This window comes from Taurulus bubalis (assembly GCF_910589615.1).
Source record: "Taurulus bubalis genome assembly, chromosome: 5".
NCBI lineage: Eukaryota > Metazoa > Chordata > Actinopteri > Perciformes > Cottidae > Taurulus > Taurulus bubalis.
This window is the reverse complement of record NC_136593.1, coordinates 9,337,788-9,353,834: the sequence shown is the minus strand read 5'-3', so window position 1 is coordinate 9,353,834 and position 16,047 is coordinate 9,337,788. Positions and strand designations below refer to the sequence as shown.

At 39.9% G+C, this 16,047-nt stretch overlaps 1 protein-coding gene across 1 annotated transcript in view; it reads right to left on the bottom strand.

Moving 5' to 3' along the window:
* Window positions 1-5,779: 5,779 nt before the first annotated feature.
* The window catches only part of necab3 (N-terminal EF-hand calcium binding protein 3), a gene marked incomplete at both ends in the record, with an annotated part of 33,130 nt that continues 22,862 nt past the window's right edge, over window positions 5,780-16,047 (bottom strand). The window contains 6 exons of the mRNA XM_079218546.1: window positions 5,780-5,808; window positions 8,217-8,308; window positions 9,033-9,110; window positions 9,595-9,707; window positions 12,199-12,252; window positions 14,231-14,310. Coding sequence (XP_079074672.1) covers window positions 5,780-5,808; window positions 8,217-8,308; window positions 9,033-9,110; window positions 9,595-9,707; window positions 12,199-12,252; window positions 14,231-14,310 — 446 coding nt within the window. The remainder of the gene's footprint in view (window positions 5,809-8,216; window positions 8,309-9,032; window positions 9,111-9,594; window positions 9,708-12,198; window positions 12,253-14,230; window positions 14,311-16,047) is intronic.

Genomic DNA, 16,047 nt, shown 5'->3' with positions numbered 1-16,047 from the left:
TCGCCCCGGAGCACGTCGCCGTGCCGCCAGTGGCAGGCCCATCATGATTCTTCGCCCCGGAGCACGTCGCCGTGCCGCCGGTGGCAGGCGCATCATGATCCTTCCCATTGTAAGACGCTAGTAAACCATTTATTTTTACCCGCTTAGAACTTTGTACCAACCTTGAATTTAGAACAAGCTTTTGACTTACAAACCCGATCACTTTTATCTAAGAACCCGCCCAAAGAACCCGACTACTTTTGACACCCGGCCAGAAATGAGTCCAGAGACGGCCTCAACTATTCCCACCGCCATATGAGAAAGATGTACAGCAAGTAATCAGCTGCTTGTACTGAAGAATATCATCCGATTATCTTGGTTTAGCTTGAGCTGAGAAAGTACGCTATCGGATAGCAGACACGCTGGCAACCGGAAGTGAGGCAATACGCTTACCGTAGTACTTACCGTAGTACTTACCGCAGTACTTACCGCAGTACTTAGGTCGGCACGTCAGTCTAAATCCAGCCTTCATTTTACTTGAAATAAGAAAAGATAATGTTTTTATTATTAGAGTATGTATTATTTAGCATTATAATATGGGTAGATCAAATCAAGCATTCTGATTGGTTGAGAGTGAGTCACAAGGGGTATTTTATTCAGCCATAAAGTACTGTACAGCCTGTTTACATTTAGAGTGTTCCATATCAGTGCGCACTTAACCTTTTTTTCGAAAATGAGTTTTAAAAAACTCAAACGCTTCTAGATCAACCACAGGTCCGATTTAATACATTTAAACGGCTAAAGTACTGTAAACCCTTGTGAGAAGAGAAACGATGGACTACATAAAAAAAAGATCGTTATATTTTTATAATTACGTAAGCTCAACATGACTGAGCGATTCTAAAGTTTCACTATTTAACTAATTTAACTATTTAGTACCCCTAACAACGGCGGATTTTTTTTTATTTTGGCATGTTTCGAGGTTCTGTAATCAGGAGAGCAGAGCAGATAACGTGTTGAGAGCAGACTAGTTAGCGGGGAACGTTTGGTGGCTACAACTATTTTGTGCTGAAAGAGAGCTTACTATTAATATTTATAAAGTCACAGGCACCCGTATTATAAAAGCAATAAGGTAGGAGAGCCAGTACTGTGTCTACAATAATGTACAGTTCAAGGGTTCGCCTTAACAACACCCTTGAACAGTACATTATTTCACGACTGCCTCGAGTACCTTATTGCTTAATCAATCCAGTTCAATTTGAAATCTGTAATAATAAATATTGTTTAGATGTTATTCAATTGCACTTTATTTATCACATTTAACAGTCAGTTGTTGACTACATACAGACGTTAACCCTCTGGGTTCTTGCGTCACGCCGGCGTGATTTACAGTGTTTAATTTTTTTAAATAATTATATCTCTGCGAAAATACGGGGCAGAAAAAAGAATCCGCTACTGTTAGAACCGCCAAACTCTGCAGTTTCCGGCCCCCTCCTCCTCTGTGTGCTTCTGTATCCTCCTTTGCCAAGTTTCTTCTGCTACTGGTATTTGGCCTTAAACATGGCAGGCAGGGGCAATTTCCTCTTCTTCGTTTCAACTGGTGCGTCATCGGCGACGGCCTTCCTCTTAGCGCTTCCCCTGCTTTCTACAGATGAGAGAAAAAACATCACAACATGAGTTCACTGAGTCACAACACGAACATGGACAAAAGGTCTCAAACTAAAAGACAAGACGGGCCGTCATTCCATGTCTCTTAGTGAAAGTGGTAGCTCGTCATTTATAGCAGAATAATAGTCTCTATTTTTAACTCTCTCCAATTAAAATATGGGCATAAAGCTTACCAGTGTCCCCTGAGGTGGACAGCAACTCTTTGTCCAGTTGTCAGCGTTTCTCCTGTGGATTTTCCGCATCTTCCGTTACTTTTCTTTTTACTCCTCCAGGAAGGTCCTTCTCCTTTGCAGTGTCTTGCAGGGCTTTCTAAATGTGATGCCCATGATAGCTGAAGACTGCTGAAGACCTTTTTAACAACTTCTGTGTCTGTTCCTCTAAGGATTAGTCTGCTCGGTCAGAGCGTTATCTGCTCTCCTCGCCCCCATTATTCACCGCTGCTATTCTCATCAAAAGTCATTCACCCCAAAATATCAAAGTTTACACAAAACATGTTTGTTTGAAATGACAACTAACGGTCGTGCAAAATCTACCTGTTATTTTGAGTGTGCACTAATATGGAATGCTCTGGTAAATGTAAAGATTTTCAAGTATCTAAGTGCTTTTTGTGTCGATAATCCCTCAAGGTTTACTTCAATCGTCTAACATTTACAACTTGTATTCTTCCAGCACTAACAACAAACACAGGCTTTGATTTTGGATGTCTTCCGTGTGGCCTTCTGCACAATAGAGTACCCACGGTGGAGGAAACTAACAATGGAGGGTAATGAAACGGGACAACAGATGTCGTTTGGTCACCTTAGCCCTGGCCCTTGGCCCTCTGAAGTGAAGAGCTGTGTCAGAGCCAAGGGCACCTGCCTGAATATATAAACCCCCTGCTGAAGGAGAGTGCTATTCAAATTATTTAACTGGCTATTCATCAGTGTACAGCATCCCTCTCACCATACAGAACAACATGTTTCAAGACCAGGAAATGAATCACAGGAAAATATCCTTTCATGAAAATGAAGGAGTACGGAAATGTGCAGGTGGCTTTTTATATATTTTTTAAACCAATGTATTGAATTATATAGCTCCAATAAGACATCTATCCAAATAAAACTCAACAGTCAAAGAAGCCAGTCGGTCCTTATGTTGTTTCAGCATCTCGTTGGAATATGTAACTGCAAGAAAACATCTCCTGAGACTCCTGGGTTGTATTTTGAGAGAATAATGCATTACACAGTGGTTTCAGTACATACAACTTTCATCCAGCAGTGGCAGCAGGAGAGAAGTAAATCCCTGCTGTACCTTCAAGATATATAATAAAACAGGGAGAACACTGTCTGTAGTGTTTGGCTTGGAGAACATCAGTTCTAGCATGGGTATAGATTTATATATTATGTATAGCTGCAGGGGACTAGGAGCTGGATACTTTTTGTTAGAGACTCTTAGGTGGAATTTATTTTTATAACCAAACTTCTGATGTCTTTTAAATTATAATCCTTAGGATTTTCATGAAATCAAACCCTATTTGTGAGTGTTTTTCATTGTTAGTGGTGGGGTCCTCCATTCCCGGAGCGGATTCAAATTACTACCTACCCATACACACGACTGATTCAGGGAGCCTCGTCGAGTTTGGATCTTCCCATCGCGAAAAGTTTCCACCGAATGTTACATGTGTTGATTTTGGAAGAACAGTTGGAAACCGGAACAAATGAAGTCCATAATGATGTTTAAAATGTACTGTTTATTTTTTGTTGCCTAAAATTCGCTGCAACTTAGACCCTCCTCTCCGGTGTTGGTAAAAGATGAAGTGGTGACGTTTATCCCTCAGTGATTACAGGAACAGGTGAGGAACAGGAGGAGTGGGTCCACATCCTCACAGCTTCACGGCTGCCCTGATCACCACTATTCATTCTGTCTTGCCAGCAGACTGGCCGCCTGACAGCTGAAGATGAGAGGGCTTCAATTTGCAGGTAATCAAGCAATCAAATATTACAGCCCGAGCAATCAGTGCAATGATGTGCCAGCCTCTGCGACTGTGCACCCACTTGTGGCACAAAGCATCTCGGCATTATGTTTCTGTCATAGAAACTGGCTGCAATGAAGGGACCTGGACATTTCATTGCTATTCAGAGCTTGTAAAACATTCGCTTCAAACTATTCTGATTGCCAAGGGAAGATGAAAAAGCTACAAGGACTTCTGTTGAGCTCTCTGCACAGCCGTAGATTACAATACATTAGATGCATGCAGCATCCCAAGTCCCAATTTGTGTACCAACACGGGCTGTGACACCGAACCTTTAGTAATTATTCTGCATCCTGCTCACACACTTGAATAATTTTAGTCAGGGAAGTGTCTGGTGTTATCCATGGAAACTGTTAATATTTCAAGGCAATGTGGGGAATTTATAGCTCACAGGAAGCTGATTTATATTCGCATGATCCTGAACTGTGAACCAGACTTCAGGATACTTTTGTTTTCAGATTGCTTACTGGATTATTCTGATTTCTACATTTTACTCCAATTGAGTTCAGACTCATCAACTTGGATACGATGCTGATTCCACTGAAAGCAGCATCAGTTCATATTTTTGGTGTTTGAATTAAATGGTGTTAAAGTGGAACGTGAGAACAGTTGCTTGTAACACACGCATGAGCTACTTTATTCTCTTTAGATTGTTTAAATCTTATTTGGGGGGTTTCATGGTTGAGTCTGAGAACAAAAACACAGAGCAACCATATTTGTAAATGACTTCCTGTCCTTGTAAGACAAGTTCGCAACTTCCTGGTTAAGAAAACCAAACATCGTGAAATATTTATTGGGCGAAACTTGTGCTAAAGGAAACTGTGACCCCTGCGTTGATACTTTGTGTCTGCTGAATGCCGACGTCTGCCCGATGTTTGTCATAACGACTTTATAAATTGATAATCTGCCACTGAGTGCTCTGCATCTGCCTTGTTTGTAATTGTTCTCCTCCTCAGTGATCCACAACTTGATTAATGCAGCTTTAAATTGTTCTGTGAGAAAGGGCATCTTGGAGTCAATGGAAACGGAAACATTTGAGATGTCAGTTAAAATTAATGACACGTTGCAGTATCAGAGGAAAATATCTGTAGAAAACTGAAGATTCAGAGGCATTTTCACTTGTCAAAACAATGAATAGCTTTAATCTTATTTGTGTCGAAGTAGAGTTTCAGTTTGGTTACAATTTGTGGTGATGATTACAGAACCAAAACACAACATAAATATGAATATATCTCAGTTACATATGTACATGATCAAAGCAAATACATGACATATTAAATATAGTTTCTATTCATAACTTAGTGATACAATGAAATGTCCTCACAAAGTGTGACTTCTGTTAGATATTCACACTTTTGGAAATACTTTTGAAACAAAGAGAGTGTTTCAGAGGAGATGTAACTAATATAAATAAGTAGTATATCTAGCAATAGATGGATGTCAGGGGTAGAGTTGCATCATCCTGAGCACACGACAGTAAGACAGCTAACTGAAAGATAAACAGTGCTACAGTATCATACAGCATATACAGCCAGGATTTAAAAGGAACTATGACTGGAAGCCCTTGGCCACAGTCGTCAGCATGCACGTGTTGCGTGAAGAAACCCTTCATCTCCTATATAATGTTATTCAACTGTAAACAACTCATCAAAAGCACAATAACACTACTGGCATGGTGAATTTGTATTCAATTGGATTTGTTCTAGTAGCCTAGCCTATTTTGGGTTGTTCTCCACTGGCATAATAGCAGACAAACACTGCAAGAGAGAGGAGGCCAAGTGAGAGACAAGGTTATGAGAAACAAGGCTTTTGCCTTGCAGAGGATCAAACACGTTCAAGTCATTAGATTGGCTAGAGGGAAGCAACTATCCCTTTTGATATAAGCGGCACAATAATGAGCAGTCGGAGACAGAGGAATACAAAAAAAAATGCTGCTGGAGAGTGCTGGATGACGTCATTGTCTCTGTCTCCTGTTGCTTTCAAACACATGGATGCCTTCTGAATTATCATGTGTGTGTGTGTGTGTGTGTGTGTGTGTGTGTGTGTGTGTGTGTGTGGCGCGAGTGTGTCTTTGTCCCTGTGACAGTGTAGGCAGTAGATGTGACATTCTGGATTCAGTTGCTAGTTGTTAGTCATAATCCACCAGGAAGCTGAGGAAACACACACAGAGTTGGGTCACTGCACAGCAACAGAACTTAGGGAGGGACACGTCAGGGTACATTTAGAAACCATCATTGATCTAGTTTACACTTGATTAAGCTCTAATTTTTCAGCTGAGTTTGCATTAGCAAAATAACAAATGTGTAAATAATTTACATCATTTGTGGATGGCGGCAAATAAAACAATGAATTGCTGGAAAATGTCAGCTTTATAGAGCCATTGTGTGCCATTGTTCGGCTGTTTTCAAACTGTTAACACCTTTTTTTATTGTGACAGTCAATTTCCAGCAAACACAGGTCAGATACAAAGCAAAATATTTTACATTATGTTTAGCCTGGAGTCCTTTTCAGTCAAAGAGAAGATTCTTAGTGGTATTTAAACAGTAAGTTATTAAGTGCAAAGCTCCCCCTGGGAAAAAATAAATAAGAAAGGAGTGTGACTGTCTCTGACACAGACAATAATAGCCTCAGCTAGCAGCAGCAGAGTGTCGTGTTTTATTTATTTTTTCTATTATTGATTCCAGTGTCGACTCCTTCCTGCGCTTCTGACGTGCGACTCATAAACTGTCCTCCCTCATTCTTCCAATCTGCGCATTGTGGCCTCACTTGTATCCCCAGCAGCCAAACTCATCTGAGACTCAGAGCAAAGTAACCTACTGATGATACAAAAAAAAAACACGTACGATGTTCGAGTAGAAGCAACTATTTTATTGGAAATGCTGCACAGCATGCAAGCATTTTTCTTCTTGTTTTCCAACATCATATTTTTGCCTGTTTACGCCTGCTAAAAGTGACTGTTGTTTAATTCCTGTGTTTACGCCACAACGTAATGCTTACGTGCGAGTCACAGATGTGGAAGTAAACAACCATGTACAGTAACGGGTGCAACCCTTGCAGCCCACACAGTTAAAAAAAACCTCTGCAATGGACGCAAAGAGGCAGAAATTATAATTAATTCTATTGCTTTCTGAAGCATGTTTTGAGGCCCGCAACAAATGAATCAAATGTCAAGAGGAGAGAGGAGAGTCGTGATTGTGGCCTGGACTGGGCTGGCAGTGACCAGTGCTGCTCTGCCATGTGTTGATGCTGCTGAGGAGTTGATGATGCTATGACGGCAAAATAAGAAATGTGCGTCAGATAGTAGTCACAATGCCAAGTACAAGTCTGCCTGCTGGAAAAAAAAATTTCACACGCAAAGCAAGTATTTGATAATCTGTGTTTTCGCAGTGTTTACACCTTTACAATACACACATATCGGATCTGTGTCATGTGAGCAAAAACATAAGAACCGGCTCACTTTAAACGGGCAGTGTGAACATAGTTTGGAGAGAATGTCCCCACTTGGGTATTTATTTATTCGGAAACATTCAATATTTTCACCGTAAATCCCTGATTTGAAAACATTTATACCAAATTCTTAAAGTGATTTATTGTCAGGAGGCCCAGAAATTTCGGACGCACCCCCGGTTTCCACAGATGGGAGGTTTTAGTACATTTTCACATATCACAACACATCCAGGCCTCATGTACTAATGCAACAGCTGAATGTGACACACAGCGATTACCACATGAACTCATCTTGGCCAAAATGAAAAAGGCTGTTCGGCCAAATACATATTACATACTATGGACGTTGTGACAAAGCAGTGTGTTCTCACTTGAAAAGGGAGAGAAGTCCACTCAAAAAGGTTTAGAATGTAGTACTCATTAAAAACGCATTGGATTTTTACTGTTGATATACGCAACTGTCTTGTATCCTTATACAAATGTCCGTACGATATCTAACGAAAAGTAAGAGCAGTCAGTTTAAACCAATCGGCGATTTTGCAGCATGACCTAAGATGACCAAAGAGAGGCTGATAGCAAGTTGTTTGGCAAGTTCAAAGCCATGCAATGGTTGGTGAATGTGAGCAGATCCCTGTCACGGATACTTGTGGCTACCATTTCCAAATTACAGTATCAAGCAAGGTTATTTAAAAAAAAAAGATATTCTTGAAAAGACTTGGAATTGCTGACGACACAGGGGAGAGGGAAGGCTCTGTTTGAGTGACAAGCAGATCACAGAGGCAATGAGCAGCTGATAAGAATGTACAGTATATCCCTCAACGGCCGAGGAGTTTGGGTCTAATGCGCCATCACTCAAATGAACACATCAGTGACAAAATCCTAACGTCATAATGTCTGTGGTCCTCATTGCTACTGGACATCATAACTAGGTCTCACTGAAAGTCAGTTTATGGAAATGACTTTGTCCACATATCACAAATGTTGATCTCACTCTCAGCAGGATTTGCAGAACTGGTTTTAATCTCCATTTAACAACATTAAAACTATGAAATGCTCATTAATACTATACACACACACATACGCATGCACACCCAGACAAACGTATACAAACCTGGCAGCAACATGGTAGAAACTACTTCAGCATCCTCCAACATGTCAATGGTGCAGCGCTGGAAGTCTTTACTGCTGTTGGACTGCAGGTAGCTACAGAGAAGAGAAAGAGGAATAGCAGAATAGAGACGGTTTTCAGTTGAGCATCAATAAATTAATTATGCCGTGTGCTCTATTTCACTCTAAATGGGAGCATAATGTACTAAATTAACATCATGCTGTTTTGAAGATGACTTGAAACGAGCTATTGAGACTAAACTAATGTTTATAATGTTTACTGTGTTAAATAAAGTTGAAAATTGGGTAGTTTCCTCACAGACTTCTATACAACCGATCAGGGGGTTGCCGTCTGGTTGCAATCTACAATCAAACCACTAGATGCCACTAAATCCTACACAATAGACCTTTAATTAGTTAGTCAAAATTGTAAATGTCCATAACCTGTAATTGAAAACTGTAAAAAAAAAAAAAGTAAATCACATTTTTATTCAACACAGCAGGTCTGTGCAGATTAATTTATTCACAGATAAAGATATAGATGCTATTTAAAACCATTTAATCTACATCCATGTGTGTGTGTGTGTCTGTCTGTGTACTGAGAGATGGGCCATCTGCTCATCTTCCCTGGTGGGGAACATTTCGATCAAAAAGTTAAGATTGCCAAACAGTCTGCCAATATCTGACACTGACACACCCACACACACACACACACACACACACACACACACACACACACACACACACACACACACACACACACACACACACACACACACACACACACACACACACATACACACACATACACAATACTGACCTCATCCAGGACATGCGGTCTTGCCAGAACTCATACATTATGTAACACAACTTTCCCGGGAGCTTCTGAACGGACACACTGACAGCGGGAGGGAGAAGAAGAAGAGAATACATAGTACTTGTACAGGTTATTGTATTTCCCTATGCAACTTTATACTTCTCCACTTCATCTCAGAGGCAAATATTGTACTTTTTGCTCCACCACAATTGTCTGACACCTGTCATTACTTTTCAGAATCAATTTTTTCACCCCCTTTCTGTCAAGTGAAAACCATGTATCTAAGGATGCAGCGTTCCTTTATATGTTGAGAAAAGCTATTTTAAAACCATCTTGGATCATCATAATGCATATAAGCTATAAGGATGATAGATGATAAAATGATGATGGGAACTTTTCATGAAGAGTAGTTTCCCTCCTTTCCACTGAGTGTACTTTTCAGTTTTGGCACAGTCGGCGCTCCAAAAACAACATGGCCTCAATCTCCACAAAGCTATTTCAGCAGCAGAGTCTGACGCAGTATTTAAAAGATATCACTTTGTCTGAAAACAGGCAAAACACTCACTGCAGGTTGTCAGAGTGGGCTGCGGTGGCATCGATGTAGCTCTTCAGAACTTTCCGGAAGTTGTCCAGATCTTCATCGGTCAGCGACATCTGCCGCTGAACCAGCAGGATGTTCTGTTGGCAACGAGACCAGAGACGGAGAGATGACACATTGGCAGCCCAGAAGAAGAGAGAGTGTGTGTGTGTGTGTGTGTGTGTGTGTGTGTGTGTGTGTGTGTGTGTGTGTGTGTGTGTGTGTGTGTGTGTGTGAGGAGGCTCACATCACCCCCTGAGGTGCAGGAGTGTGTGCAGATATTGTCAAGATGAATACTTATGAAGTATTTGATGAGGAACTGATCATACCCGACTGTAGAAATATCACTATCACTCACAACAGATGGGGAAAAAAATAAACATTTATGCTACTGAGTATATTGTTTCTACTTCAGGCACGTTTTTGGGACATTTTGTTCGTCAATATATCTGAAAGCATGAGTGGAAGTAAGATAGAGACATTACAATAAAATGATCTTCAAGTAATCAAAAAAGTGATAATTCAAGGACTATTTGTCAATTGTATGAAAACAGCTTTGCATAAGCGAATTCTGATACAATAGCGGCCCTATAATAACTGTTACCATGACACCAGAGCCCTTTGTCACTTCTTCTTCATATAAAATACTGGCGACAGCGGCTGGTCGGCTTTCCCCTTGAAATTAAAGATGAATTTACAGTCAGTGTCTGACTTGACAGCTCACTCATCAACTAAACGTGACATGAAAATGTCCCACAAAAGGATACAACCTGCATCAAGAGGAGAAAAGAAACTTTGCAATATGTAACGTTATCGATTGATGGACCCAGCTAACGAGCAACATCCTCGCAGCTGGCCGTCCTCTTCAGGGAAACTTGAACTAAAGTCCCCGATGCCCAACGTCGACCTGCTGCCCTCTTTACTTTCTCAACAATTCAATGCACGAGTGAGTCACCACTGCAACCAGTAGGAAGAGACACTTGTAAGGTCTGTTTCCACAAAGGTCAAACATATATTTTTTGGGTTGTATCTGCCATGTAGCTTTTGTGTTCAGTTCCCAATTTTTCAAAATCTCTTGGGATTTTAGTCTTTACTCGAATACAACGGAGGAGGGAATTAATTTGATGATGCTCATAGAAATAAAAAAATACATTCATAAACTACACAACCCACAGACCTATCTTTAAAGAGATGTCATTGAACTTCTTTAAGAATAATACGTATGAAAAGCGTAATTTGTCAGTGTTCTGAGGCGCAAACAAAAAGCAAACTTTATAGATGCAGCCTTCAAAGCCTCAGCATATAAAAAGCAAGTCCACTAAAGGTGACTGAAAAAATATATCATTTTGTAATCTAAATAAAACATCTACTATTAGATCTTGTGGAAAAGGACAGAAGGTTTATGCATGGATCCTGTGTGTATTTTAGCATTTTGTCACAAGCCCTTATTCAAATATTGTTTGCTTTTTACTGGGTTTCATTTCGGAAGGCTTATTCTAAAATCCTTGAAGAAACAGAGAAACACAAACATTGCCTTTTCATCATTTTCCTTTTGTCACGTATTGAAACTTGTGAAAACTTCACTTTACTATTGCTGTTATAAATACTTTGATGTCAGTGTTGCTATAGTTCCCCCTCACAATATAGGTCACTGGCACTCTCACTTGTCTGTGTTTTCACACCATTTATACCTCTCAAGTGCATCACGCGTCAGTAACTTCTTTTGTCCACGTGTTCAAATACACTCAGAGCCAAACGCAGACCAATAATCATGGACTCAAGGGGAACCTTGTCAACACAGACTGGCCCTTGCCTGCTTCATTGTTGAACACCATTTCACCTTGAGGTCTTGTCATATATTGATTTTCATAGCTGGAATGAGCTAGAATGAATAAAAAATGTGACTGAAAAACAGCTACCTGCTGTTATGGGATCATTTGGTTTGAGAAGGAAACAGATGCGCCACTTGACATTTAGAATGGGGACAGCAAACAAACTGGGTGAGCAAAATCCGTGTGTGGCTGTACACAGTCAGAGAGAACAAAACGTGGAGTAACTGGGGGTGTTGATGGAGTAGTATATTTAGTTAAAGGGGAATTATGCAATAACAAATTATTAATACAAAAATGTAATCATTTAGTTACAAGTGTACTCTACTTACTGATTCACAATCATTGTAATCAAGCCACTGTGAAGTCTGATGAAGTTTGTGGTTTTAATTATAACCTTAGCAGATAAATATCACATTTTAACATTACAATGCAAAGGCCTGTGTTTGATTGCAAAATGTTGTCTGTAATTGTCAGTTTGTTTTATAAGGACAACAAAATATATACGTTCTTATGTGTGTGTGTGTGTGTGTGTGTGTGTGTGTGTGTGTTTGTGTCAAAATAAGTTGTGCAATTAGCAACCTTTTTTACGCCTCGCTTTAATAACACCCATTATGTGGCAGCCTAAAGTTTAATCCACACACTTGAGCAATCAATAACCGTTTATGAATTCTACTTGAATGTCAAAAAGCTCAATAAAGACTACCTGCTTCTTTACTTAGCCAGTGTTGCAGGCAAAATGCATACATCAATGCTGACTTACAGACTTGTACGTGCTGGCCAGTGTGTCCTCTTTCAGTGGCTCCAACTTGGGACCCTGAAACAAGAAGGTCACAATATGAGAAGAACTTCCTGGCTCTGTTAAACATCTCGGTATGAACGCTTGGTGAAGCAAGAGCTATGGGCATCATTTTCTTTCTGTAACACAGTTCATATTTTCTGATTGAATCAGTATTCTTTTGAAAGTCATTACAAAAACAAATTGGTAAACACCAGAAGTTTCCTTATGATGTGATTTGCCATTTTTCAACGGTCGTTGTGCAGGACAAATTACCTCCAGGGCTATAAAGGTTATACATCCATGCATTCAATAATGCCATTATGTTTCTTATAGTTAAATATGTCATGTGAAAGTAAATGGATGATGGGATGACGGCAGCACATTGCAACACTACAGAGAAGAAAAACAAGTGGAGACGTGTCATTCAGCGCACATGATGTCTTTCTTTCAACCATATCTGTAGGCTGTATACATCACAGTCTATAAATGTATGATGTTATGAATAATGAAATACAGTCAATATGATAAAAACAGATTTAGCTTTCCATCTCAAAGGTTATGTCTCTCTCTCTCTCTCTCTCTCTCTCTCTCTCTCTCTCTCTCTGTGTGTGTACACACAGAGAACATAACCTTTCAGGCTGAAAACCCATTCTTTTGCATTTGAGAGAGCAGAGAAAGGGAGCGAAGTGGACAGAAGGTGTGTGTGATGCTGCTGGTGTTGACGTGTGGGGATGGATATTGCACTCAGAACATGCTGCAGGTTATGAATTGCTTTTGATATTGCACTCTGAGACCCTCTGGGTCAGCAGAATGAAGGGCTAGAGAGATAAAAATGCTCTGAGAACGACTGAAAGGAGAGGAAGAATGAACACCGATAGATGGGAATAACAGGAGTTAATAATACAGAAAACAACGGGCAGAGGGAAAACACGAGGGAGCAGAAGTGTGACGAGGTTTTGAGACTTGGCAGCAAGAATGGGTCACAGGATACAGAGTGAGAAACGAGAGGCAGAGATGTGCTCGGCACTTGACAGATACACAGATCTGCTGAACTTCTCTTAGAAAAGCATGGTATTTACATGCTTCCAGTGCAGCTTTTGCTCTTTTTGTTCACCACAAACGCACAAAGACATGCTCTGAATTACGCTCATTATTTGAAAATGATAGACAGTTGATAAGACATAAACAACTGAAAACACAGTCGGTCTGTTCAAGCAGGCTTCTCGTTTTCCACATCACGGCTGAAACCATTCGAGCACTAAGCTAACACCTTGTCCCAGACATTATAATAAAAACAGAAAGTAGAAGTGAAATCCACGTGTCCTCAGTAATCACGTAGCCTTGCAGACAGATTTACAAGCAGAGATGTGCAGAAACCTGCAGTGCTGTGTGTGCAGCCCAGCTGTGTACTTCTCATTCTTCTAAACACATTAATAATTCTGTGCCCCAAAATGGTTGAAAAGGTAATGCATCAGGCGTTATTGCTTTGCATATTCTCTGCATAATTTGTCATGAGTTGTTTAATAATAAAAACGTTTTTAAAACTGAAGATGCAGGATTCCGTGTTCAACAAACTTAATAATGTTAATGTTGATGGCTGCTATACACTGTATTTGTATTAATGGAACAGTTATGCATTTCATCTGTGGGAGACCAAAGGGTCAAAATATTAAAGCCTTTGTGCTCATTATTTGCTTAACCTTTCAGATTCAATCTGTATTCCGCTAAAAAACTAAAAACTTCCGTTAAAACTGCTACCATCAACCGAGCATCAGTGATATTGGTGACAAGAGGTGCCTGCAAAGAGCACAAAGGGTGAGAGAGGACCACCAGACTTGAGCAGCTTCTTTCCTCAGGCTGTGAGACTCATAAATTAATTAGTCACCATTCAATATAGTTTTGTTTTGTTTTTTGTGTGGTTTTCTTATGTAACAAAAATACACAACCTTGTTGTACAATGACAATACATAAACCTTTCGACCTTGTACAATCTACACAAGGAGCTGCTTCATACCTGACACTCCAGTTTATCCAGCAGTTGCTGCAGCCTGTTGACTTGAGAGCACCAGTTCTCTCCATCTTCCATGCAGACACCTGCAGACACAACGCTTAGTCATCAGAATGTCCAACAACCAGGAAGTGTCCCTGCTCCATTGTGCATGCTACAACTGACTGGATTTGAGCAGCAGTACATAGAACAGTATGCTTTTGTATTATTGATATATACTTTGGAGTAAGAAGACAGCGCTGAGAGTTTCCTTTCTGTGTTTATCATTTGAAAATATCAGTGTGTTTAAAACAAATGGCTTCCATCTGCTCAAGGACAAAAAACACAGAAAGCAATTCAGACATGGTTTTATGTGTGAAAATGCCTCCTTGTAAAAATATATTCCCATTTAGACGCAAAATCATTTGAAGGATACAGGGGAAACTAAAATCCTTCAACTATATGACAATTACTGAACACTTACTGACTTGTTATCATGTCAGGAAAAAGACACCCAACTCTTGATACAGTTGAGTGAAAATTACTTTTAAAGTTTTTTGACAGTCAGGGTTTACACCTTTTCCTTGAGGGCTCAATGTCTGATGTCAACTCAGTCTATCAATACTAGTGAAGAAGATAATAAATGAGACTCAACATGAAATATTAAGTCTCTAGAAATAGTCAATATGATCTTTGTAAGTGAAAAGAGTCCTCAGAGAGAGCTTACAGGCTTCCAATAATGCCCAATACTTGTAATGACATGATGGGGATGATTCATGTGTACACCACTAAACACGTTTCGCCAAGGGATGACAATAAGTACATGTCGTATTGATATGCTTTGGCGGGAATTTCATTATGATGTTTGAGATGTTGATTGATAGAATGGTGTCATTTGTCCAAGTAGGCAGAAATTGACCCAATAGATTTAAAGCGCACCCCGTCACACTGTGGAAACCACGACCGCCAGAGGGAAAAACAATCGGCTCCTTAATACTGAATTGTAGGACTGAAGAGTAGCTGAAAGTATCTAACAAAAATTATATATCGGATGCCAAAGGATTATTTTAGCATCCTATGTCTGCCAGTGGTACAGTTGATAACGAAAAGCATGATGGGATGGGACAAGTTAGCGGTTAGCAAGCTAATGTGTCAGCATGCTACTAGTTAGCTACTGCACTTGCAAACATAATACTTTATGGCTTTCTGATTTAATCCACATTGTACTATAACAAAAACTGTCATAAGGCTTTTAGCGTAACTTACAAATATTTTTAAACATTTGGTAAAAATGCTTGCTGACCATCATTAGGCCTAAAGAGTGTCTGGATCTCCCAGTTTCCCCATATTTCCTACCAATGCCTCACACATCTTATTGCCTGTATCCTCAGTTTTCCAATTTGGCAGCTTAAGAAAAACTAATTCTGACACAATTAAATGAACTGTTTTCTAATCTAGACGAGGGTTTATTTGATTCTAAATTTAGTGTATTTACTTTAGGTTGTTTTAATATCGGTATGACAATGTCAAATGTTTTACGAATATAAATCCTACGGGACTATATTTTACAGAACGTGTTCCATAATAAACACAAAGTGATGTTGCACATGTTTGGTAAGTGCAGCTGTTAAAGTTAGCATCGATGTAGACTCACTGTTGGAGGGTTATAAATCACTCCCTAGCAAGGGCATTGTCTCTGAGACTACGAACATGGGATCTCGTCTGCACAAGAGAGATGCTCAGAAGGTCAGAAAATGGTGACAGGTCGGTGGATTATTATTATTAATTATACATTTTTTGACAGCAAGGTTTCTTTTGTTTACTTCTATGATTTCAGCATGGAT